We start from the raw sequence: 25946 nt of genomic DNA on the forward strand, positions 1-25946 counted from the left end.
AGGGTCTGCTTACCTTACGCAGCTCAGCTTTGTTCGGTCAATCGGCAAAACAGGTCACTGGGCAGAATTTTGAAGACATGACTTCTAGGGAATTAGTGAAATCAAAAAGAGGTAAAGCCAGAGTGAAAAACCATGGTCTTGTAGATGTTCTCTGTCTCCCCCTTTTAGACTGTGAGCCCACTGTTGGGTAGGGACTGGCTCTATATGTTGCCAACTTGTATTTCCCAAGTGCTTAGTACAGTGCTCTGCACACAGTAAGCGCTCAATAAATATGATTGATTGATTGATTGATTGCAGAAAAAGCACAGTCCTGGGAGTCAGATCACCTGGATTCTAATCCTGGCTCCTCTGTGTGACCTTGGGCGGGTCATTTCACTTCTCTGCGCCTCATTTTCCTCACCTGTAAAATGGGGATTAAATCCTACCCATTCCTAATTAGACTGTGAGCCCCATGTGGGACAGGGACTATGTTCAAGCTGGTTATCGTCATCATCAATCGTATTTATTGAGCGCTTACTGTGTGCAGAGCACTGTACTAAGCGCTTGGGAAGTGCAAATTGGCAACATATAGAGACAGTCCCTACCCAACAGTGGGCTCACAGTCTAAAAGGGGGAGACAGAGAACAAAACCAAACATACTAACAAAATAAAATAAATAGAATAGATATGTACAAATAAAATAAATAAATAAATAAATAGAGTAATAAATATGTACAAACATATATACATATATACAGGTGCTATGGGGAAGGGAAGAAGGTAAGAAGGAGGGGATGGAGAGTAGCATTGAGAAGTTTCAAAACCATTTAGGCCATTTCTCTCAGTTTTTTTTTTGTGATATTTGTTAAGCACATACTATGTGCCAGGCACTGTACTAAGCGCTGGGGTAGGCCCAAGTTAGTCAGGTTGGACAAAGTCCATGTCCCCCATGGGGCTGACAGCCTTAATCCCCATTTTACAGATGAGGTAGCTGAGCCACAGAGAAGAGAAGTGATTTGTCCAAGATCACACAGCAGACAAGTGGCAGAGCCAGGATTAGAACCCAGGTCCTTCTGAGTCCTAATCCCATGCCCTATCCATGAGGCCATGCCACTTCTCAAATGATATTCAATTAATGATCTTTGAACCTCACTCAGAAGTGTCCCTGAGGGGAATGAAAACGATAATTACTCTTGGCCACAAGTTATAGATGTGCCAGGAAGAAGCCTGGGAAGAAAAGCATTTGACGGCATGATTGACTTTTATTTCTCTTTTAGGAAAGTGCGAAGAGACTACCCTTCCAAAATCCTTATTCAGCTTTGTGCCGCCTTACTCCTCTTGAACCTGGTGTTCCTTTTGGACTCGTGGATTGCTCTGTACAATGTGCGAGGTCTTTGCATCTCAGTGGCGGTATTCCTGCACTATTTCCTCTTGGTTTCCTTCACTTGGATGGGACTGGAAGCCTTCCACATGTACCTGGCCCTCGTTAAAGTGTTTAACACCTATATCCGGAAATACATCCTCAAATTCTGCATCGTCGGCTGGGGTAAGGACGGTACTTCTGGGGAATCCCAAGTCTCCCAAGTGTATGGGTGGGGAGATGATCAAATGGAAGTTAGACCGAGGGAATTCTCCCTCACACACCTTTGCGTTCAGAAAATTCCCAGTGCTCCACCAGACACTGTATTTAGTCCCTTTTGAGAACCACTGCTTACTACAGTTTTTCTGAATTGGTTTTGAATTCATTTAATCATACTTATTGAGTGCTTATTGTGTGCAGAGCACCCTATTAAGTGCTTGGGAGAGTAAGAGAACAATAAACAGACACATTCCCTGCCCACAACAAGGTGACAGTCTAGAGACAAGTGTACATTCTAGAGACAAGCTTTGGCTCCTTTATCTTGGTTCCCTGCAAAGAGAGAAGATATTGACCTGTTTTTCATTATTGGTATTTATTGAGTGTTGTCTGTGCCCAGAGCACTGTACTAAGCGTTTGGGAGAATACTATACTACAGAGCTGGAAAACATTTTTCCTGCCCACAATTAGCTAATCGTAGATCAGAGCGTTTGCCTTCTTTGTAGAAAGCTCAAGGCTGCAGATTCTCGTCATAAAAGTACTTGCTGGATTCACATCGATTAGAGAAACAAGGTTAGGATATGAATGTAAACTTATTGGATGGAATATCCTGGCCCTTGATCTATCAATTAATCAATGAATCGTATTTATCGAGCACTTACTAAGCGCTTGGGAGTATATGATATAATAGACGTTCCCTGCCCACATCAATCGATCAATCGTATTTATCGAGTGCTTACTGTGTGCAGAGCACTGTACTTACCAGTCTAGCGAGGGAGAACGTGTAATTAGAGACATCCTTGAGGGATGTCCACACCACTCTTGAATACGAACCATACTTAGCACATCTTAGCACATATTTATTACTCTATTTATTTATTTATTTATTTATTTATTTATTTATTTTACTTGTACATTTCTATCCTATTTATTTTATTTTGTTGGTATGTTTGGTTCTGTTCTCTGTCTCCCCCTTTTAGACTGTGAGCCCACTGTTGGGTAGGGACTGTCTCTATGTGTTGCCAATTTGTACTTCCCAAGCGCTTAGTACAGTGCTCTGCACATAGTAAGCGCTCAATAAATATGATTGATTGATTAATTGATTCTGCGAGTGCGTAGCTAACATGGACAGTTAGCATTAGGCCTCTGAAGTAATTATGGTATTCTGAATTTTTTTGGGTTCTAGCCAGATTATGATGGGTGTTCTCCATCTTGCAGGCGTTCCGGCTATTGTCGTTGCGATCGTGTTGGCCGTATCACCTGATAACTACGGTCAAGGATCTTATGGGAGATTTCCCAACGGATCCCCTGATGAATTGTAAGTACATCTCCACAGGATAGTCTCAAGGGAATGACTTTGTTTCCCAAGAGAAGCTGCATTCTGTCCATAGCCTAACAAAAACTGGCTACACTCCCAAGTGGAGGAAAACCAGGTTTGCTGGAACTGTCATTTGTTCAAGGAAAATATCTTCATATAAGCCTGTGGCAAAAATGAAGATCTCGTTTTGGGTATCAAAGCCGAAAAAAGCAGCGTGTATTGATTTTTTGGAGTTCGTTTCCGAAGGGAAGCAGTGTGGCCTAGTGGATAAAGCACAGGCTTGGGAAGCAGAGGACTTGGGTTCTAATTCTTGCTCTATCACTCACTTGTTGCGTGACCTTGGGTATGTCCCTTAATTTCTTTCTCTGTGCCTGTTTCCTCAACTGCAGAATGAGGATTCAATACCTGTTCTCCCCTCTATTTAGACTGTGAGCCCCACCTTGGACAGGAACTGTATCCAGCCTGATTAACCTATATCTGCCCCAGCCCTTAGAACAGTGCTTGACACATAGTAAGTGTTTCAACAAATACCTTAAAAAAAGAAAAGGATTTGTATTGTCTAAAATACCTTCCCCAGCCAATCAAGGAGATCATCATCATCAATTGTATTTATTGAGCGCTTACTATGTGCAGAGCACTGTACTAAGCGCTTGGGAAGTACAAATTGGCAACATATAGAGACAGTCCCTGCCCAACAGTGGGCTCACAATCTAAAATGAAATGTAGACTAAAACAAGGCATGTTACGTGTTACTCTCTGACATTGCCTGAAAGAGATTTTTATTCAGCTTTAAATTGTACTGTTTCTGGCTTTAATGGTCTAGAAAAGCAGTATAGAGAAGCGCATGGCTTAGTGGATAGAGCATCAGCCCGGGAGTAAGAAGGTCATGGGTTCATTCATTCATTCAATCATGTTTATTGAGCGCTTACTGTGTGCAGAGCACTGAATTTGGAGCTTACAGTCTAGCGAAGGAGAACCTCGCTAGATTAGATTAGAGACATCCTTGAGGGAAAGTACAATTTTCCCTCCATTCAGCTTGGAAAGTACAATTCAGCAATATAGAGAGACAATCCCTGCCCTAATCCTGGCTCTGCCACTTGTCTGCTGTGTGACCGTGTGTAAGTGCCTAACAAATACCATCACCATTATTATTATTAGAAACTGCACTGGCTGTTCTCTGTCATCAGAGCTCCTCTTCAAAAATTAAGATATTTATTAATCGCTTGCTCTCTGCAAAGCGCTGGTGTTGACACGAGGTAGTCAGATGGGACACCGTCCCTGTCTCAGAAGGGGCTCACAGTCTGTGATTTAGGGAGCCCCTAACTTAGCCCCATTTCTCTGAAGGAGTCTGAGGATCTATCACAGCCTTCCCCCATTGCCAGCTGCAGCACCAGAGGCTTGTCGCCTTGCGCACTTAAGAGCCGTTTGTGCCGGAAATTTGCTTTTAATTTGCCCCTTCCTTCCTCTCCCCCTCGTCCCCCTCTCCATCCCCCCATCTTACCTCCTTCCCTTCCCCACAGCACCTGTATATATGTATATATGGTTGTACATATTTATTACTCTATTTATTTATTGTACTTGTACATTTCTATCCTATTTATTTTATTTTGTTGGTATGTTTGGTTCTGTTCTCTGTCTCCCCCTTTTAGACTGTGAGCCCACTGTTGGGTAGGGACTGTCTCTATGTGTTGCCAATTTGTACTTCCCAAGCGCTTAGTACAGTGCTCTGCACATAGTAAGTGCTCAATAAATACGATTGATTGATTGATTGATTTTAATTTCATATTTCTTCCCCCGCTCATGGCCAAAAGGACTCTCCCCTGCACCTGCTAATGATTTTTGGAGATGGAGTGGCGGTTGGGAGGATATTTTAATGGGCTCAATCATTTTGGGACATATTGCTAAACTGCAAAGTCCTTGTGGAGTCTGTTGTATTGTATTCTCCCAAGCATTTAGTACAGTGCTGTGCACTTAGTAAGCAGTCATTAAATACCATTGATTAATCTTTTCTACATGGTAAGATTGATTTTTTTCCTTGTACCCTCTATATTTTTTAAAGGGACACAAGAAAATGAAACAAACAGCACAGAAAACTGTGGACACAGTCCCTGTCCCACGTGAGGCTCACAGTCTTAATCCCCATTTTACAGATGAGGTAACTGAGGCCCAGGGAAGGGAAGCGACTCTCAGGTTGCCCAGCCGAAAAGAGATTAGAACCCACAACCTCCGACTCTCAGGCCCGTGTTTTTTCCTAGCCTGCGCTGCATCTCTGTTTAGTTTGTAAACTTAAGTTCAGACAGCCAGGCCATCCCAAAGGGAAGATTCTCTTGCAGGTTGCAGATTCTCTGAAACTTGAAAAATGAAAATTCTAGGGAAGGTGGAAAAGTAAATCTGGCCTAAGAGTCCAGGAGAACCTTAATCTTTCCACTATGCATTTCCACACTGTTCTGAATTGTGGCAATAAAGCAATTTAATAATTCCCAGAAGTTACCCCAGTGCGTTTACCCAATTTACCCGTTTATAACTTGTTCATTTACTATCGCTTACTAGTTCTCTAGCCTGTAAGCTCGTTATGGGCAGGGAATCCATCTGCTAATTCCGTTGTATTGTACTCTGCTAAGTGCTTAACATAGTGCTCTGCACATAATAAGCACCCAATAAATACCATTGATTGATTGGTAATATTTTAGCAGTTCCACAAAATATTTCTCTGGCCCTTCACATGCTCTGCTGGTTGATAATAATAATGAAGGTATTTGTTAAGTGCTTACTAGGTGCTAAGCACTGTTCTAAGTGCTGGATTAGAGCTGATAACAGGGAAGATCATTTACCTGAAGAATAATGCTGATGTCTTGGATCATTTTCAATATTTAGTCTTACAACCCCCGCATCTGGAATACTGTGTGCAGTTCAGGTGGCTGAATTTTAGGTAAGACATAATTGAGAAGATATATAGGTTGATCGTGGGGACAGACTAGAGAAGTTTATTTATGAGGATAGACTGAGCCCGTTGTTGGGTAGGGACTGTATATGTTGCCTATTTGTACTTCCCAAGCGCTTAGTACACGGCTCTGCACACAGTGAGTGCTCAATAAATGTGATTGAATGAATGAATGTATTTTTATTCCAGCTTTGTGGTTTTCTAATTCTGGGCCTCTCGGCTTATGCTCCTGTGCAATTTGTACATATATCAGAAGAGTAGTAATTGGTCATTGTTGCAAGAATTTAAAATTTCATTCATTCATTCAATCATATTTATTGAACACATACTGTGTGCAGAGCACTGTACTAAGCACTTGGGAAGTACAGTTCAGCAACAAATAGAGATGATCCCTGCCCACAATGGGCTCACAGTCTAGAAGGGGGAAGACAGATATCAAAACAAGAAAACGGACATCAGTAGCATCATTATAAATTTCATTATTATAAATTATAAATTTCATCATTGTAAAAATTCACCTTCATGAATCTGTATGTGGACATGTGACCTTTCTAAGCAGGACATAACTGAATCGGACCCCCCAAAAACTGATTTGAGATTAACTCAGTTGTGTTCATTATGGAACACGATTCATTGAAAACAAAGTATCCTTCTTGTTCATTTTGATTTATTTCCTCAGTCATTCATTCTATCATATTTATTAAGCACTTACTGTGTGCTTAATAAGTACTGTACTAAGCACTTATAAAGTACAATTCAGCAACAAAGAGTGACAGTCCCTGCCCATAACGGGCTCACGGTCTAGAAGTGGGGAGGCAGACATCAAAACAAGTAAATAGGCATCAATAGCATCAGTATAAATCAATAGAATTAGATATATATACCCATTAGAACAAGTAAAAGGGGAATTAATATAAATAAATAGAATTAAAGATATATTATATACCCTCATCTGTGGTTTCCACGAGTTTTAATAGGATCATTTAATCAGAGTGTGATAGATAAGCCCTAATGTTCTCACCCCCCAAATATGTTTCTTATATTTCAGTTGCTGGATCAAAAACAACGTCGTGTTTTATATAACCGTCGTCGGGTACTTCTGTGTGATATTTCTGTTGAATGTCAGCATGTTCATTGTGGTGCTGATTCAGCTGTGTAGAATTAAAAAGAAGAAGCAACTTGGAACTCAGAGGAAAACAAGCATCCAAGACCTTAGGAGTGTTGCTGGACTCACGTTCCTTTTGGGAATTACTTGGGGTTTTGCTTTTTTTGCCTGGGGACCGGTTAACCTCATTTTTATGTACCTGTTTGCCGCCTTTAACACCTTGCAAGGTAAGCTGACTGTAGAAATGATGGAAATCGAATACATATAAAATTCCCATTAAAGTGCTTTGTCTTAATTCCTGTTTGAAGGAAACTAAGCCCCCCCTTCCTCAGCTCCCCTCCACATCACCCCATCTCGCTCCCTTTTTTCTACCCCCCCTTCCCGCCCCACAGCCTGTGTATATATGTACATATCTATAGTTATATTTATATTAATGCCTGTTTACTTGTTTTGATGTGTATATATTCATTCAATTTATTTATATTGATGCCCGTTTACTTGTTTTGATGTCTGTCTCCCTCCTTCTAGACTGTAAGCCCGGTGTTGGCAGGGATTGTCTCTCTTTATTGCTGAACTGTACTTTTCAAGTGCTTAGTACAGTGCTCTGAACACAGTAAGTGCTCAATAAATATGATATGAATGAATGAATGGTATAAAAAAAAAGGCTTCAGGCACAGTAGGCTATTCAGCAGCCAGGAGATGGCTTGGAAGGAGTAAAGTGTGCTAGTAATAATAATAATAACAATAATAATAATAATAGCTGTGGGATTTGTTAAGGGCTTAGTCTGGGCCTTGGGACTCAGAGGACCTGGGTTCTTATCCCAGCTCCTCCACTTGCGTGCTGTGATCTCACTTTCCTGCGCCTCAGTTACCTCATCTGTAAAATGGGGAGAAGAGCTGGGAGCCCCACGTGGAACAGGGACTGTGTCCAACCTGATCAACTTGGATCGACTCCAACATTTAGTACAGCCTGGCACTTAGTTAGAGCTTAACAAATACCATAAAAAAGCACCGTATTAAACGTTGGAGTCGATGCAAGATAATCACGTTGGACACTGTATGGTCCCTGTCTTACTTGGGGTTCACAGTCGAAGGAGGAGGGAAAACAGATGTTTAATCTCCATTTTGCGGATGGGGAAATTGGGGCTTAGAGGAGTGAAGTCACTTGCCCAAGGCCACACAGCAGGCAAGTGGCTGTGTATAGGTGGAACTCGGATTGGACTCCTCAGCTGGACTCCTGAATTGACCTGTGACCTTGGAATATCAAAGATGGTAATAATGTAAAGAAAGCTACCAAAGAACACTCTGACCAAGTGTTTACGCTAGTAGCATATTGCCAATGGCCCACCTTACAAGGTATTCATGTTTATCTTAAATAGGAATTTTTAGACACTGCTTTTTCACGGTCACATTATTATTACTATTATTATTTTTTAGGATTCTTCATTTTCGTCTTCTACTGTGTAGCCAAGGAAAACGTCCGCAAGCAGTGGCGACGGTATCTTTGTTGTGGGCGATACCGACTGGCGGAAAATTCTGGTAAACATTAAGCAGTAGTTTTACCTTTTAAAACACTGTGTCTCTCCGTGTTCGGTCCTCTACAGATGAACCATTTCAAGACTGTCCATGTTTCTTGGTGTCTTTTAGATGGGCAGTGATTTTGATTCATATCGCAGTGGGTCTTAGTTTCGCTGTGTAATTTCATTTTATATAATACAACAGAGCGAAAGTAGTAATATTTATGGAGCTCTTACTGAGTGCAAGACACTCAACCGCGCTGGGGAAAGTACAGCGCACAGGACACATTCCCTGCCTTCAAGGAGCTTACATTCGAAAGGGGAAGACGGACATTAAAAAAGATGTAACAAAGGGTAGAATCCAAATAAATCATTGACTGTGCTATTGAGTATGCCGCCTGAGAGGGAAAGCCACAATTCTAGGTTTGCCATGTTGGACAAGATTTAGCCATATCTTCAGTCACAGTCAATCAATCAATCGTATTTATTGAGCGCTTACTGTGTGCAGAGCACTGTACTAAGCGCTTGGGAAGTACAAGTTGGCAACATATAGAGACGGTCCCTACCCAACAGTGGGCTCACGGTCTAGAAGGGGGAGACAGAGAACAAAACAAAACATATTAACAAAATAAAATAAATAGAATAGATATGTAGAAGTTAAATAGAGTAATAAATACTTACAAACATATATATGTATATATATATATATATATATATATATATATATATATATATATATATATATACAGGTGCTGTGGGGAAGTCACAAGGAAGTATTAGCTCCTTTTTTTATTTTACAAGGCAATTAAACCTATGATCTAAAGACTGTAAACCCAAAAGGACTGTAAGTCTTCAAATATAATGATGCTGTCATAAAACCTTGAAATCATACAGCTTGTAAGACCTAAAGTGGCACTGTGATTTGTAGTCTTCCATTCGTGCTTCAACATACTGCACTATTTTCTGAATGCTTATTCTGCTGTAGATTGGAGTAGAACTGCTACTAATGGTTTAAAGAAGCAGAATGTAAACCAAGGAGTGTCCAGTTCTTCAAATTCTTTACAATCAAACAGTAACTCCACTAATTCCACCACACTGCTAGTGAATGATTGCTCAATACATTCAAATGGGAACGGTATGTATGTCTCAAGTTAGTATTTCTCAAGCTGCTCTGCCTTCTTAAAAACAGATTTCTCCTCGTATGACCACACTGCTAAGCACCTACAATTATTCATGTAACGAGAGGACTAAAAGGTTTTGAAATGGCCATTCAACGGTCAGTGTTCTTCAATGAGATGAATCTGATTTTTACTCGTTTTTTCACTGGAAACTGAAGTCAAAACATACCTTTCATACTTGATGTGAACTGGTAATCACGTGAAAAATTTTTTTAACAGCGCAAGTTCCCAGCTTAGTCTCTCCTCTTTAATGTCCATACTGTCATCCTTCTTTAAGATGAGTAATGAAGTAATTTAATGAAATTACACCAGTTGTTGGGCATTTTGACTAGCCACCTCCTCTGCCTTTGCCATCTTGCTGTTTGCTTTTATTTATTAATCTTTTCTCCCAGTAAAGGAATGTTGAATCCCAGAGACAAGATTCATGTCCAGATTCGTTTGCAGAATGCTTCAGATTGAATCATTTTCTTGTATGTTAAGCCAAATGAAAATAGGCTACCAGCTCTATGCTTCTCGCATCTTTTAATTCTGACATAGACGTTTCAATCTTTTTCTTCTCTTTCAAAGACTTGACCTGCTATTTCCTCATCACTCTCTTGGCATCTGTCGTCACAGATGGCTGCTTCTTAATATTACTTTTTGGTTGATTTCATGGAGGGAATCTTATTTCTTGGCTAATGATTGCTAGGTTTCTTCTTACTTTTCTCAAGGTTTCTGCAGAGTACGTGAATATATTCTGAAGGTTCGTGATCTGATTTTACGAATACTGTTATTATTTGTGCAGCCTCCCAATGTGGATCTGCCTTGTTTTCTTGGATGCTAGCAACTTGTGGTCACACCTGGATCGTTGGGCTACGGACTCATTCCTTTAGGAAGAAACATTTTCAACTAATCAGTGATATTTTGTTGAGTGGTTGCTGTTTGCAGAGCACTATACTCAGCATTGGGGAGAGTACAGTAAAGTAGCCCCACAACACTTATGTCCGTATCTATAAATTAAACGTTATAAATTGTATTTCTCTTAATGTCTGTCTCCACCCCCGTCGTCCCGCCAGGCTGTAAGCTCGTTGTGGGCAGGGAGTGTGTCTACCGGCTCTGTTGCATAGTACTCTCCCAAGTGCTTAGTACAGTGTTCTGCACACAATAAGTGCTCAGTAAATACCACTGATTAAATGGACACATCCCTGCTCTGATGAACGAGCTTGCAGTCCAGTTGGGTTGACAGGCATTAAAATAAATTACAGGTAGTATTAAATATATAAAGGCGGGGGGAGAGAGTGGTGTGTATGTGTTTTGAGGGGGAAGGAGAGTGCCTAAATGCTTAAGTAGTCCTAGAAACAGAGGCGATTTTTAAAGGACACTCGAGAGTTTATCCAGTATTAGAACAGAATCCTCTTTAGTAGAAATTTCATGCTCTTCTTTCACATTTTGATTCCATGGGGAAATGTTAATAATAATTTTGCAAATAGCTCCCCCTTCAAGTCTGGGTGGATTTTAGGGAAGGAATCAATCCATCACATGAAAGCACTCGATGATTTTGAGGAGCGAGCGTGTCTTTGTGGCAAATAGTTCGGGTGGGGTCTTGAGGAGTGGTCGGTTGAATGAGTTCCTTAGGTAAATCGTGATCTCCATCTGTGGGTCTGTTTGCTTTTTTATAAAGTTCACGTCTCTACGGAGAGAAACGGGGTTTCATTCAACGTTCAGAATGGTGACGTGTGCCTTCACGACTTCTCAGGAAAGCAGCTAATACTGAATGAGAAGGATGAGGCCAGCAACAACAAAAACCGGATCTCTCTCAGAAGGACTTCAAAGAGGGGAAGCCTGCACTTTATAGAACAAATGTGATGACTTTCTTTTTTTTTTGGCATGATGTTTTACAGTGCAAAATATCAGAATTTTAACTTTTACATAATGTGAGACTTAGCAACTGACCTTTATTTAATTCAGTTCTTAGAAGCCTCTGGGAGAACTTACCTTGGACCATCAAGATCAACGGTTATTAATCAAGGATTTTAAACGTTATGCACAAGGTACTTCAAATACCGCATCATGGCATGCGTATATTTGCAATCTGCGTTTTCATTCGTCCTTTCAAACGAGGACTAGTTTTCGGACATCTCTTTATCGGTATAATTAGCGATGCCATAATCCGTAGTAGTATTGTAAAAATGTAGGCCACGTCAAGCTAGATTTTGAAAAACGCTAAACTCTTTCATAGTGTAATATAAAGCTTCTGTTTCCTTCAGCCAATTCATAGGTTTTAGTAGCAGATGTTTTTGTTGTATATAAGCTGAAGCCCATAACCCCCCCCCCCACTTCTCCTATTTGTATTTATTTCTTATAATGTAAATGCATTTTTGTAAAACAAATGATTAGGTTCTCTTTTTTAAGGACTGTTAAATGACAGAATGGACTCCCAAACTGTCCTCTTTTTATGTTTAAAGATGATTTCTACACCACACGAAATACAGCAACCTACAAAGGCAACAAAAATGTTGGCTAAGAATGTGGCTACATAGAATCTCTATAAAGGCCCTTCAGCTTCCTCATGACTGAGACTCAAGGCAAGTCTTTGTAGCCTGATACAGAATTCAGTCAGGACAGGAGTGGGAATATGAATCAATCAAGGGTATTTATTGAGCGCCTTCTGTGCGCAGAGCATTGTACTAAGCGCTTGGGAGAGTACGATACCACAGAGTTGATGGTCACGTTCCCTGCCCACAAGGAGCTTACAGTGTAGAGGGGGAGACAGACCTTAAAAGAAATTACAGAAGTGCTGTGAAGCTGAGGGAAAGGTAAGACTCCAGTCCTTTAATGTGATGATCTCAAATGAGGATGAGGGTAAGAAATAAAAGTTGGGGCCACTGGTAGGCCGAAGAACAGGAAAAAAAAATGAGGAAGATGAGGAGTAAGGGAAGGAAAAAGGAGGAAGAGGAAGCGAGAGAGAGAGAGAAAGATAGATCAGGCCAGCAGTTGTAGCAAAACTTCCTCAAATGTCATCAACTGCCTGCAAACCTTTAATGGGAAATTCCAGCACCTGAGTAGATTGAAACACTCATGTGGAAGTCAGTGAATCCCTCACAACCATTCCAAGAAAGAAATGCAGGTGATTGATATAAAGGTGAAATACACCAAAAACAATATTCCTACCAGCCATCCTTAAGTAGCCAAGGCGACCACACATTACAATCGTTAGTTTCCTGTATAAGCTAAAGCCAGAATGATTTTGGTTTTATTTTTTCAAGTTATGTCTTGAAGAATGTATATTGATCAAGGTGAGCACGTGGTTTGGAAGAGTGGAATCACCCTCGTTATTGTTTGTTTCAATGTCGGACATCCCTTTTTTCATGGAATTCATGGGTTTTTCCTCGCTTCCCACCTACTGGATCTTTTCCATTACCATGAATTGATGTGTTTCATCGGAACGATTTGGAACATTTAGTTAGCTCCTCCACTAACTAAAGTTATCTTGCTTATATTCCACTTGTGAAGGTGAATGTGGTACCAAATAGAAATAATACAATATTGTAGTTCTGCGACTGAGGTGTTGGGCTCGTTGCCTTGGCACCGTTTCTTGTAAGAGTTATTTAAATCTCCTGTATTTATATTTTAAAATGTTAAAAGTGATAAATAAATCTGCAGTTGAGTAAATGTTCACAGCACTCCATAACTTTTTTCCTAAAGCTAATGCACAGACCATATATTTGATAGAAAGTTCCGGTAGAAAGATAATGCTAAAGGAACTACAGAAAAGTGTGATGTACAATCAGTCGGGACATTTTGGGGTAACTGGACACCGCAATGCAGGTAGGCTTCTCATGATTCCTCCTCTCACTCTGGTCTTCTGTTCCAATCAATCAATCGTATTTATTGAGCGCTTACTATGTGCAGAGCACTGTACTAAGCGCTTGGGAAGTACAAATTGGCAACATATAGAGACAGTCCCTACCCAACAGTGGGCTCACAGTCTAAAAGGATCCTTGTATGGCAAACACTTGGCTCAAGGCTTACAAAACTGCACAAGCACCTCCCTTCCTGCCCCATCCGGGGGGAATATCTCCCCTTCCTTCATTCAATCGAATTTATTGAGCGCTTACTGTGTGCAGAGCACTGTACTAAGCACTTGGAAAGTACAATTCGGCAACAGATAGAGACAATCCCTACCCAACAACGGGCTCACCGTGTAGAAGAAGTCTAGAAAACCCTCCCCTGAGAAGAGGGTTTTATTTCACTGCAGTGTCCTCAAACCCATGCCAAATCCACGCTTGCTCTCTGCCCAAAGCTGATTGTTTTCCTAAAAACGCCAAACCATCCTTTGCTCCAAACAGAAAATATGAGATGTTCTGGTTGGCCTGCAGGCAGTCTTATTACTCTGGCCAACTCTGAACACCAGAGAAGCAGCGTGGCTCAGTGGAAAGAGCACGGGCTTTGGAGTCAGAGATCATGGGTTCAAATCCCCACTCCGCCAATTGTCAGCTGTGTGACTTTGGGCAAGTCGCTTAACTTCTCTGGGCCTCATCTGTAAAATGGGGATTAAGACTGTGAGCCCCTCATGGGACAACCTGATTACCTTGTAACCTCCCCAGCGCTTAGAACAGTGCTTTGCACATAGTAAGCGCTTAATAAATGCCATCATCATCATCATCACCAACCAATCTGAAAACTCCCTTTCTGAGGAAGATAATTGGGAAGGGGAAAGAGAGCCAGTGAAGTTCGCCAATCCCTTAGGAAGCTCGCCAAGTCATCACCATCAATCGTATTTATTGAGCGCTTACTATGTGCAGAGCACTGTACTAAGCGCTTGGGAAGTACAAATTGGCAACATATAGAGACAGTCCCTACCCAACAGTGGGCTCACAGTCTAAAAGTCCTGTCTTGAAAGATCTGTAGCCATGACACTCTCATCTCCCGGTGACTTTGATTGCTTGGGACTGCAAGTGGGGGAATGAAAAGAAGGCAGGGCTATAACAAATACCATTATTATTATTATTGGACCTGGGAGGACCTCGAATTAGACTGAGCCCGTTGCTGGGTAGGGATCGTCTCTGTTGCCAAATTGTACTTTCCAAGCGCTTAGTACAGTGCTCTGCACACAGTAAGCGCTCAATAAATACGATTGAATGAAAATGAATGACTGAACTAACTGGCCACCGTATTGGGTCCTTTTGGTCCTGGTCTTCCTCTGAACATCACTGTTCTTTTAGACTGTGAGCCCACTGTTGGGTAGGGACTGTATATGTTGCCAACTTGTACTTCCCAAGCGCTTAGTACAGTGCTCTGCACACAGTAAGCGCTCAATAAATACGATTGATTGATTGATCACTGACGGTACGTTTGGTCTCTTCCCCCAACACTTTCAACTGAGATTCTCCTCCGATCCAACTTCTTTAATGCGTGACTGTCTGAAATCTTCTAAAGCACGTAGGAAGAATACACCAAGTGAAAATGCAGAGGTATTCTAATCAGTCATTTATTGAGCACGTCTATGTACAGAACATAGAGAAGCAGCGTGGCTCAGTGGAAAGAGCCCGGGCTTTGGAGTCAGAGGCTGTGGGTTCAAATCACTTGTCAGCCGGGTGACTCTGGGCAAGTCACTTCACTTCTCTGGGCCTCAGTTCCCTCGTCTGTCAAATGGGGATGAAGACTGGGAGCCCCACGTGGGGCAACCTGATCACCTTGTAGCCTCCCCAGCGCTTAGAACAGTGCTTTGCACATAGTAAGAGCTTAATAAATGCCATTATTATTATTATTATTATTGTATTAAGCGCTTGGGAGAGCACAGCATAACAGAGATGGTAGACGTGTTCCCTACCCAAAAGAGGCTCACAAAAATATCTTTAGTGAGATTATTATGTACACGTGTATAAATGCACACGCATACTTGTGTGCGCCCCTCGTGCGCCGCTGTCTGAGGAGAACCCGGCGCGAGCGCCCTTCGGCGGCGAGCTCCTCGTGCTTCATCATCATCATCATCATCATCAATCGTATTTATTGAGCGCTTACTATGTGCAGAGCGCTGTACTAAGCGCTTGGGAAGCACAAGCTGGCAACATCTAGGGACGGTCCCTACCCAACAGTGGGCTCACAGTCTAGAAGGGCCATCCCCCTTGTCCCCCTCTCCATCCCCCCATCTTACCTCCTTCCCTTCCCCACAGCACCTGTATAGATGGATATATGTTTGTACATATTTATTACTCTGTTTATTTATTTTACTTGTACATATCTATTCTATTCTATTTTATTTTGTTAGTATGTTTGGTTTTGTTCTCTGTCTCCCCCTTTTATCATCATCAATTGTATTTATTGAGCGCTTACTATGTGCAGAGCACTGTACTATGCGCTTGGGAAGTACAAATTGGCAACATACAGAGACAGTCCCTACCCAACAGTGGGCTCACAGTCTAAAAGGGGGAGTCAGAGAACAAAACCAAACATACTAACAAAATAAAATAAATAGAATAGATAGGGACAAATAAAATAGAGTAATAAATCTGTACAAACATATATCCATATATCCAGGTGCTGTGGGGAAGGGAAGGAGGTAAGATGGGGGGATGGAGAGGGGGACGAGGGGGAGAGGAAGGAAGGGGCTCAGTCTGGGAAGGCCTCCTGGAGGAGGTGAGCTCTCAGTACGGCCTTGACTGTGAGCCCACTGTCGGGTGCGCGTGCTTCGCTGCCTGAGAAGAGCCCGGCGCGAGGCCCCGCCCCCCCGCGCACGCGCGGCAGCGGCGCACTGAGGGAAGCCGGGGCGCGCGCCCCTCGTGCTTCGTGGGCTGGGGAGAGCCCGGCGCCAGGCCCCGCCCCTCGCCCGCGCGCCCCCGTCAGGGGCGCGAGCCCCTCGTGCTTCGTTGCCTGAGGAGAGCGCGCGCGCGCCCCCGCCCTCCGCGCAGCAGCGGCGCACTGAGGAAAGCCGGGGCGCGAGGCCCCGCCCCCCTCGGATGCGCGCGCGCCCCTCGTGCTTCGTTGCCTGAGGGGAGACCGGCGCGAGGCCCCGCCCCCCAGGACGCGCGCGTGCGCGCCCCTCGTGCTTCGTTGCCTGAGGAGAGACCGGCGCGAGGCCTTACCAGACTGAGCTGCTTCCTTCCTCGTCCCCCTCTCCATCCCCCCCATCTTACCTCCTTCCCTTCCCCACAGCACCTGTATATAGGTATATATGTTTGTACATATTTATTACTCTATTTATTTTACTTGTACATATCTATTCTATTTATTTTATTTTTTTAGTATGTTTGCCCCCCCCCGCCCTCCCTCTGCCAAGCTCGCTCTCTTCCTCCCTTCAAGGCCCTGCTGAGAGCTCACCTCCTCCAGGAGGCCTTCCCAGACTGAGCCTCTTCCTTCCTCTCCCCTTCGTCCCCCTCTCCGTCCCCCCATCTTACCTCCTTCCCTTCCCCACAGCACCTGTATATAGGTATATATGGTTGTACATATTTATTACTCTATTTATTTTACTTGTACATATCTATTCTATTTATTTTCCCTCTGCCCCTCCGCCAAGCTAGCTCTCTTCCTCCCTTCAAGGCCCTGCTGAGAGCTCACCTCCTCCAGGAGGCCTTCCCAGACTGAGCCCCTTCCTTCCTCTCCCCCTCTCCATCCCCGCATCTTACCTCCTTCCCTTCCCCACAGCACCTGTATATAGGTATATATGGTTGTACATATTTATTACTCTATTTATTTATTTATTTTACTTGTACATTTCTATCCTATTTATTTTATTTTGTTGGTATGTTTGGTTCTGTTCTCTGTCTCCCCCTTTTAGACTGTGAGCCCACTGTTGGGTAGGGACTGTCTCTATGTGTTGCCAATTTGTACTTCCCAAGCGCTTAGTGCAGTGCTCTGCACATAGTAAGCGCTCAATAAATACGATTGATGATGATGATGAGGCCCCGCCCCCCGGACGCGCGCGCGCGCCCTTCGTGTTTCGTTGTCTGAGGAGAGACCGGCGCGAGGCCCCGCCCCCCCAGGGCGCGCGTGCGCGCCCCTCGTGCTTCGTTGCCTGAGGCGAGGCCCCGCCCCCCCCAGGGCGCGAGTGCGCGCCCCTCGTGCTTCGTTGCCTGAGGAGAGCGCGGCGCGAGGCCCCGCCCCCCAGGACAAGCGAGCGCCCCTCGTGATTCGTTGCCTGAGGCGAGCCTGGCGCGAGGCCCCGCCCCCCCGGACGCGCGCGCGAGCACCCCTCGTGCTTCGTTGCCTGTGTGCAGAGCACTGTACTAAGCGCTTGGGAAGTACAAGTTGGCAACATTTAGAGACGGTCCCTACCCACCAACGGGCTCACAGTCTAGAAGAGGGAGACACAACAAAACAAAACATGTGGACAGGTGTCAAGTCAGAATAAAATGTATGCAGAGCACTGAACTGGACACCTACTGCTTGCAAACTACTGTATTGAGCCTCTACTGTGTGGTCAGGCCCTACTGAGAGCTCACCTCCTCCAGGAGGCTTTCCCAGACTGAGCTCCTTCCTTCCTCTCCCCCTCGTCCCCCTCTCCATCCCCCCCCATCTTACCTCCTTCCCTTCCCCACAGCACCTGTATATATGTATATATGTTTGTACATATTTGTTACTCTATTTATTTTACTTGTACATATCTATTCTACTTATTTTATTTTGTTAGTATGTTTGGTTTTGTTCTCTGTCTCCCCCTTTTAGACTGTGAGCCCGCTGTTGGGTAGGGACTGTCTCTATATGTTGCCAACTTGGACTTCCCAAGCGCTTAGTACAGTGCTCTGCACACAGTAAGCGCTCAATAAATACGATTGATGATGATGATGATGAGAGCCCAGCGCGAGGCCCCGCCCCCCAGGACACGCGCGCGCGCGCCCCTCGTGCTTCGTTGCCTGAGGCGAGCCCGGCGCGAGGCCCCGACCCCCGGACGCGCGCGTGCGCGCCCCCCGTGCTTCGTTGCCTGAGGAGAGCCCGGCGCGAGGCCCCCCGCGCGCGCGCCCCTCTTGCTTCGTTGTCTGAGGAGAGCCCGGCGCGAGGCCCCGCCCCCCAGGACGCGCGCGTGCGCGCCCCTCGTGCTTCGTTGCCTGAGGCAAAGCCGGCGCGAGGCCCCGCCCCCCCGGGCGCGCGCGCGCGCCCTTCGTGCTTCGTTGTCTGAGGAGAGACCGGCGCGAGGCCCCGCGCGCGCGCGCCCCTCTTGCTGCGTTGCCTGAGGAGAGCCCGGCGCGAGGCCCCGCCCCCCCAGGACGCGCACGCGCGCCCCTCGTGCTTCGTTGCCTGAGGAGAGCCCGGCGCGAGGCCCCGCGCGCGCGATCTTGTCGTCCCGCGGCGTGAGGAGAGCGGTGGCCGTGTCGTCGTTGTCGTCGTCGTCGTGGGGATGAGGAGTCGCAGCAACTCCGGCGTCCGTCTGGACGGCTACGCCCGCCTCGTCCAGCACACCATCCTCCGACGCCAGGTACCCCCCAAGAACCCCCCCACCCACCCACGGCCTCCCCTCAGGCCCGCGGCCCCCCGACGGGCGCGCGCACCCCCCCCCCCCGACACCTCCCCCCTTTTCGATTTTATTGGCTTTATTAATGCCATTCGTCTACTTTTCTATTGACTTCCTTTCATTCATAATAATGCATAATAATCAATCAGTCGTATTTATTGAGCGCTTACTGTGTGCAGAGCACTGTACTAAGCGCCTGGGAAGTACAAGTTGGCAACACATAGAGTCAGTCCCTACCCAACAGTGGGCTCACAGTCTAAAAATGCCGTAATAATGGCATTTGTTAAGCGCTTAATCGTAATAATAATGATGGCATTTGTTAAACGCTTAACAATGATAATAATAATGAGGCATTTGTTAAGCGCTTACTATGTGCAAAGCACTGTTCTAATCGCCGGGGGGGATACAAGGTGATCATGGGGTCCCACGGGGGAGATCACAGTCTTCATCCCCATTTTACGGGTGAGGGAACTGAGGCCCAGAGAAGCGAAGTGACTCGCCCAAAGTCACACAGCTGATAAGTGGCGGAGCCGGGATTTGCTCTTTTAATGCCATTCGCCTACTTTTCTATTTATTGACTTCCTTTCATTCATAATAATGCATAGTAATGGCATTTGTTAAGCGCTTAACAATCATAATAATAATGATGGCATTTGTTAAGCTCTGCCGCTCTGCACACAGTAAGCGCTCAATGAATGCAATTGATTGATTAAACGCTTAATAATAATAATAATGAGGCATTTGTTAAGCGCTTACTATGTGCAAAGCACTGTTCTAAGCGCCGGGGGGGGGGGGGGATACAAGGTGATCATGGTGTCCCACGGGGAGGTCGCAGTCTTCATCCCCATTTTACAGGTGAGGGAACTGAGGTCCAGAGAAGTGAAGTGACTTGCCCAAAGTCACACAGCTGATAAGTGGCGGAGCCAGGGTTTGCTTCATTAATGCCAATCGTCTACTTTTCTATTTATTGACTTCCTTTCATTCATAATAATGCATAATAATGGCATTTGTTAAGTGCTTAATAATCATAATAATAATGATGGCATTTGTTAAGCTCTGCCGCTCTGCACACAGTAAGCGATCAATAAATACGATTGATTGATTAAACGCTTAATAATAATTATAATGAGGCATTTGTTAAGCGCTTACTATGTGCAAAGCACTGTTCTAAGCGCCGGGGGGTCGGGGGATACAAGGTGATCATGGGGTCCCACGGAGAGGTCACAGTCTTCATCCCCATTTTACTGGTGAGGAACTGAGGCCCAGAGAAGCGAAGTGACTCGCCCAAAGTCACACAGCTGATAAGTGGCGGAGCCAGGATTTGCTTTATTAATGCCAATCGTCTACTTTTCTATTTATTGACTTCCTTTCATTCATTATAATGCATAATAATGGCATTTGTTAAGCGGTTAATAATAATAATAATGATGGCATTTGTTAAGCTCTGCCACTCTGCACACAGTAAGCGCTCAATAAATACGATTGATTGATTAAACACTTAATAATAATAATAATAATGTGACATTTGTTAAGAGCTTACTATGTACAAAGCACTGTTCTAAGCGCCGGGGGGGGGGGAGGGAGACAAGGTGATGAGGTTGCCCCACGGGGAGGTCACAGTCTTCATCCCCATTTTACAGGTGAGGGAACTGAGGCCCAGAGAAGTGAAGTGACTTGCCCAAAGTCACACAGCTGATAAGTGGTGGAGCCGGGATTTGCTTTATTAATGCCAATCGTCTACTTTGCTATTTATTGACTTCCTTTCATTCATTATAACGCATAATAATGGCATTTGTTAAGCGCTTAATGATCATAATAATAATGATGGCCTTTGTTAAACTCTGCTGCTCTGCATACAGTAAGCGCTCAGTAAATACGATTGATTGATTAAATGCTTAATAATAATAATAATAATGAGGCATTTGTTAAGCGCTTACTATGTGCAAAGCACTGTTCTAAGCGCCGGGGGGAATACAAGGTGATCATGGTGTCCCACGGGGAGGTCACAGTCTTCATCCCCATTTTACAGGTGAGGGAACTGAGGCCCAGGGAAGTGAAGTGACTTGCCCAAAGTCACACAGCTGATAAGTGGCGGAACCAGGATTTGCTTTATTAATGCCATTCGTCTGCTTTTCTATTTATTGACTTCCTTTCATTCATAATAATGCATAATAATGGCATTTGTTAAGCGCCTAATAATCTTAATAATAATGATGGCATTTGTTAAGCTCTGCCGCGCTGCACACAGTAAACTCTCAATAAATACGATTGATTGATTAAACGCTTAATAATAATAATGAGGCATTTGTTAAGCGCTTACTATGTGCAAAGCACTGTTCTAAGCGCCGGGGGAGGGGGGGGGGGGCGATACAAGGTGATCATGGTGTCCCACGGGGAGGTCACAGTCTTCATCCCCGTTTTACAGGTGAGGGAACTGAGGCCCAGAGAAGCGAAGTGACTTGCCCAAAGTCACACAGCTGATAAGTGTCGGAGCCAGGATTTGAACCCCTGACCTCTGACTCCAAAGCCCGAGCTCTTTCCACTGAGCTTACTATGTGCAAAGCACTGTTCTAAGCGCTGGAATAATGAGGGCTTTTGTTAATAATAATTGTTCATTCATTCATTCCATCGTATTTATTGATCGCTTACTGTGTGCAGAGCACTGGACTAAGCCCTTGGGAAATACAAGTTGGCAGCATATAGAGACAGTCCCGACCCAACAGCGGACTCACAGTCTGGATAATAATAATAATGATAGCGTTTGTTTATAATAATCATTCATTCATTCATTCAATCGTATTAAGCGCTTACTGTGTGCAGAGCACTGTACTAAGCGCTTGGGAAGTGCAAGTTGGCAACATATAGAGACGGTCCCTACCCAACAGCGGGCTCACAGTCTGGATAATAATAATAATAATAATAATAATAGCATTTGTTAAGCACTATGTGCAAAGCAGTGTTCTAAACGCTGGAATAATAATGATGGCATTTGTTAATAATTATTATTCATTCATTCATTCAGTTGTATTTATTGAGCGCTTACTGTGTGCAGAGCACTGTACGAAGCGCTTGGGAAGTACAAGTTGGCAACGTATAGAGATGGGCCCTACCCAGCAGTGGGCTCACAGTCTAGATCATAATAATGATGGCATTTGTTAAGCGCTTACTATGTGCAAAGCACTGTTCTAAGCGCTGGAATAATAATGATGATGGCTTTTGTTATAATAATAATAATAATAATGGCATTTGTTAAGCGCTTTGATTTGATTTGAACCCATGACCTCTGACTCTTAAGCCCGGACTCTTTCCACTGGGCTACACTGCTTCAAGGGCAGGGACTTGACCAAGGTCACACCGCAGGCCAGGGGCCAAGGTGGGATTAGAACCCATGTCTCTCTCTCGCTCTTTCTTTTCAATGATATTAAGTGCTTACTATGTGCCAGGCACTGCAGTAAGCGCTGGGGTGGATGCAAGCAAATTGGGTTGGACACAATCCCTTGTCCCACGTGGGGCTCACTGTCTTAATTCCCCATTTTACAGATGAGGGAATGGAGGTATGTATGTATATATCTTTAATTCTGTTTATTCATTCTAGACTGTGAGCCCGTTTTTGGGTAGGGGCCGTCTTTATACGTTGCCAACTTGTACTTCCCAAGCGCTTAGTACAGTGCCCTGCACACAGGGCATATGATTGAATGAATGAAAATCGTATTTACCGAGCACTTACTGAGGGCAGAGCACTGGATTAAGCGCTTGGGAAGTACAAGCTGGCAAAATATAGAGGCAGTCCCTACCCAACAACGGGCTCACAGTCTAGCAGGGAATAATGATTTATTGAATAATGAGAATTTATTGAATAATGGGAATAATGAGTAAATCGACATATTTACTTACGTTGATGCCTGTTTACTTGTTTTAATGTGCCATGTAAATATTTATTTATTTATATTGATGCCTGTTTTCTTGTTTTGATGTCTGTCTTCCCCCTTCTAGACTGTGAGCCCAGTGAGGGTAGGGATTGTCTCTCTTTATTGCTGAATTGTACTTTCTAAGCGCTTAGTATAGTGCTCTGCACACAGTAAGCACTCACTAAGTACAATTGAATGAAGTGACTCGCCCAAGGTCACACAGCAGACAAGTGGGATTAGAACCCACGACCCTTTTGACTCCCAAGCCCAGGCTCTATCTACTATTCCATGTATAATAGTAATTCTGATATTTGTTAAATGCGTACTATGAAGGGAAATAAGAGGGAGATTGGGCATTCAGTCGTATTTTTTGAGCACCTACTGTGTGCAGAGCACAGTGCTAAGCGCTTGGGAGAGTATGCTATAACAACAGATAGACACATTACTGCCCACAACAAGCTCTCAGTCCCTAGGGGGAAACAGACATTAAAGAAAGAAAGAAAGAAATTACAGATATATGCAGGTATTGACCCCCCCCCCCCCACTGCCCCGTTTTACAAAGGAAGTAATTGAGGCACAGAGAAGTAAAATGACTTTCCCAAGGTCACATAGGAGACAACTAGTGGAGCTGAGATTAGGACTCAGGTCTTCGGACTCTTGGGCCTGTGATCTTACCACGAGACCATGCTGTTCATTTTTAGGAAGAAGAGGGTATAAGGAGGGTGAGAGATGATCAGGCTTGTGCCTCGTTTCTCCAACCCGCTACATCTTTCAGGAAATGATTATTAATAGTTGTGGAACTCTGCAATTATTCTAAACCAAGTCCTTGAGTAGAGACCAGGTAATAATAATGATGGCATTTGTTTAGCACTTACTATGTGCAAAGCACTGCTCTAAGCGCTGGGGAGGCTACAAGGTGATCAGGTTGTCCCACCGGGGGCTCTCAATCTTAATCCCCATTTTACAGATGCGGTAACTGAGGCCCAGAGAAGTTAAGTGACTTGCCCAAAGTCACACAGCTGACAATTGGCGGAGCTGGGATTTGAACCCACGACCACTGACTCCAAATAATAATAATAATGGCATTTATTAAGCGCTTACTATGTGCAAAGCACTGTTCTATGCGCTGGGGAGGTTACAAGTTGATCAGGTTGTCCCACAGGGGGCTCACAGTCTTAATCCCCATTTTACTGATGAGGGAACTGAGGCACAGAGAAGTTAAGTGACTTGCCCAAAGTCACACAGCTGACAGTTGGCGGAGCTGGAGTTTGAACTCATGGTCTCTGACTCCAAAGCCCGGGCTCTTTCCACTGAGCCAAACTGCTTTTCCACGTGAGGTAACGAGGTCGTACATGGTCAGTCGTATTTATGGAGCACTTACTGTGTGCAGAGCACTGTACTAAGCGCTCGGGAGAGTACGGTACAACAGTAAACAGATACATTCCCCAATTACAAGGAGCTTAGAGACTAGAGACAGACATTAATATAAATAAATAAATTACAAAGGACAAAGGACTTGTCCCTCGTGCGGCTGACATTTAAGAGGTGGAGAGAGCAGAAATCTTATCCTTATTTTACAGATGAGGAAACCATGCCCCAGAGAGGTTACATGACTTATTTAAGGTCACACAGCAGGTGCTGGCAGAGCCCGGACTCTAACCCCCGGACTTTTGACAACTCATCCCCCAGCTTTTTCCACCAGGTCACATTGCCTTTATTGTTACGAGTATTTCTTTGTTAGTGGTAGTTCCCCAAATTCCCCATATTCAGGACTGTGTCTCTATCCATCCCAGCTCTTAGTACAGTGCCCAACACCTAGGAATCGCTTAACAAATACCATAATTAATATTACTATTATTATTAGGAAAAGACTGGGCCTCTTTATACCTGTCAGACCGCCGATCCAGGAAGAAGCAAACCCCAAAGGGCAAAGACTCATCACCTACGCTGAAATATGATGATACCATATTAGATTTCCTGGTGAATAACTGTATTAGAGAAGCCGTGTGGCACAGTTAAAAGAGAATGGGACTGGGAGTCAGGGGACTTGGATTCTAATTCCGGCTCCCCCACGTACCTGTTGGGTGACCTTGGACAAGTCACGTCCCTCATCTGCCAATTGGGGAGTCACTGCCCGTTCTCCTTTTTACTTAAACTGTGCGCTCCTTGTGTGACAGGGACAGTGTCCGACCCATATTAGTTTGTATCTACCCTATTGTTTACTATAATGCTTGACACCCAGTACGCACTTAACAGATGCCACAGTTACTGAAGTTATTACCAATATTTGCCCAGTGGTATCACATGTCTGACACCCACCCGTCCACGGATTTCAGTATCGCGTGCGTCTCCTGTGAGAGCAGGCTTGAGGATAAAATGTCAGAGTTCAGACCTGAGTCTCGCCTGGTGTTTAGGAGGTCATCTTAACCCGAGCTGGGCATGTAGGGTAGGAAAGGTCACAGCCAAAAGTCACAGCCTGGCAAAAAATCACCCCCCGATAGTGCGGATATATTTCCTCTTTCTCATTCATCCCTTTTGGGGGAAAAAAGATCCCCAGTCCACAATTTTGAACTGATGAGAGTTTTGCATTCAGCACAGTTAATTACAGGTTAACACCCTCTGATTCCCATTCTTTTGTATGAGAAGAATTTTTCCAGGAATCAGTTGCCAAATATACTTGCTGCTATGTGTGGGCTTTTGGAGGACTTGGGCTAAAGAGGAGCACAGAGGGTAGGGAAGATAGAAACTCAAAAAAATGCATATGTGGCTTTTGAAGATCGCTTCAAGTTCACCAGTTAGTACGAGCGGTTAAACCTATCGTAGATACCTAGATTTATTGTGGCCCAGACCGGTAAAAAGTATGGCAATTTTCTGTATCCTGAAAATGGATGGTTTATAGAGGTGGAGGAAGGAGGTGTGTACTGATGGGGACAGCCACCTGTTCTCCACTCCTCCCAATAATAATAATAATAATAATAATAATAATAATAATAATAA

The 25946-nt window shown here is 44.2% G+C and overlaps 2 protein-coding genes across 3 annotated transcripts in view; both read left to right on the forward strand.

Moving 5' to 3' along the window:
• ADGRG2 (adhesion G protein-coupled receptor G2) overlaps positions 1 to 13269 on the forward strand; it is an 86407-nt gene extending 73138 nt beyond the window's left edge. Inside the window, exons 23-28 of the mRNA XM_038757202.1 lie at positions 1257 to 1525; positions 2774 to 2873; positions 6863 to 7146; positions 8357 to 8458; positions 9422 to 9571; positions 11275 to 13269. Of these exons, the coding sequence (XP_038613130.1) occupies positions 1257 to 1525; positions 2774 to 2873; positions 6863 to 7146; positions 8357 to 8458; positions 9422 to 9571; positions 11275 to 11459 (1090 nt within the window). The 3' untranslated portion in view covers positions 11460 to 13269. The remainder of the gene's footprint in view (positions 1 to 1256; positions 1526 to 2773; positions 2874 to 6862; positions 7147 to 8356; positions 8459 to 9421; positions 9572 to 11274) is intronic.
• A 5547-nt stretch (positions 13270 to 18816) lies between these two features.
• The window catches only part of PHKA2 (phosphorylase kinase regulatory subunit alpha 2), a 65448-nt gene continuing 58318 nt past the window's right edge, over positions 18817 to 25946 (forward strand). For both annotated transcript variants that reach the window (XM_038757086.1, XM_038757087.1), the window contains exon 1: positions 18817 to 19005. In XM_038757086.1, coding sequence (XP_038613014.1) covers positions 18928 to 19005 — 78 coding nt within the window. In that variant the 5' untranslated portion in view covers positions 18817 to 18927. The remainder of the gene's footprint in view (positions 19006 to 25946) is intronic.

This window comes from Tachyglossus aculeatus, chromosome 15 (genome assembly GCF_015852505.1).
Source record: "Tachyglossus aculeatus isolate mTacAcu1 chromosome 15, mTacAcu1.pri, whole genome shotgun sequence".
Lineage (NCBI taxonomy): Eukaryota > Metazoa > Chordata > Mammalia > Monotremata > Tachyglossidae > Tachyglossus > Tachyglossus aculeatus.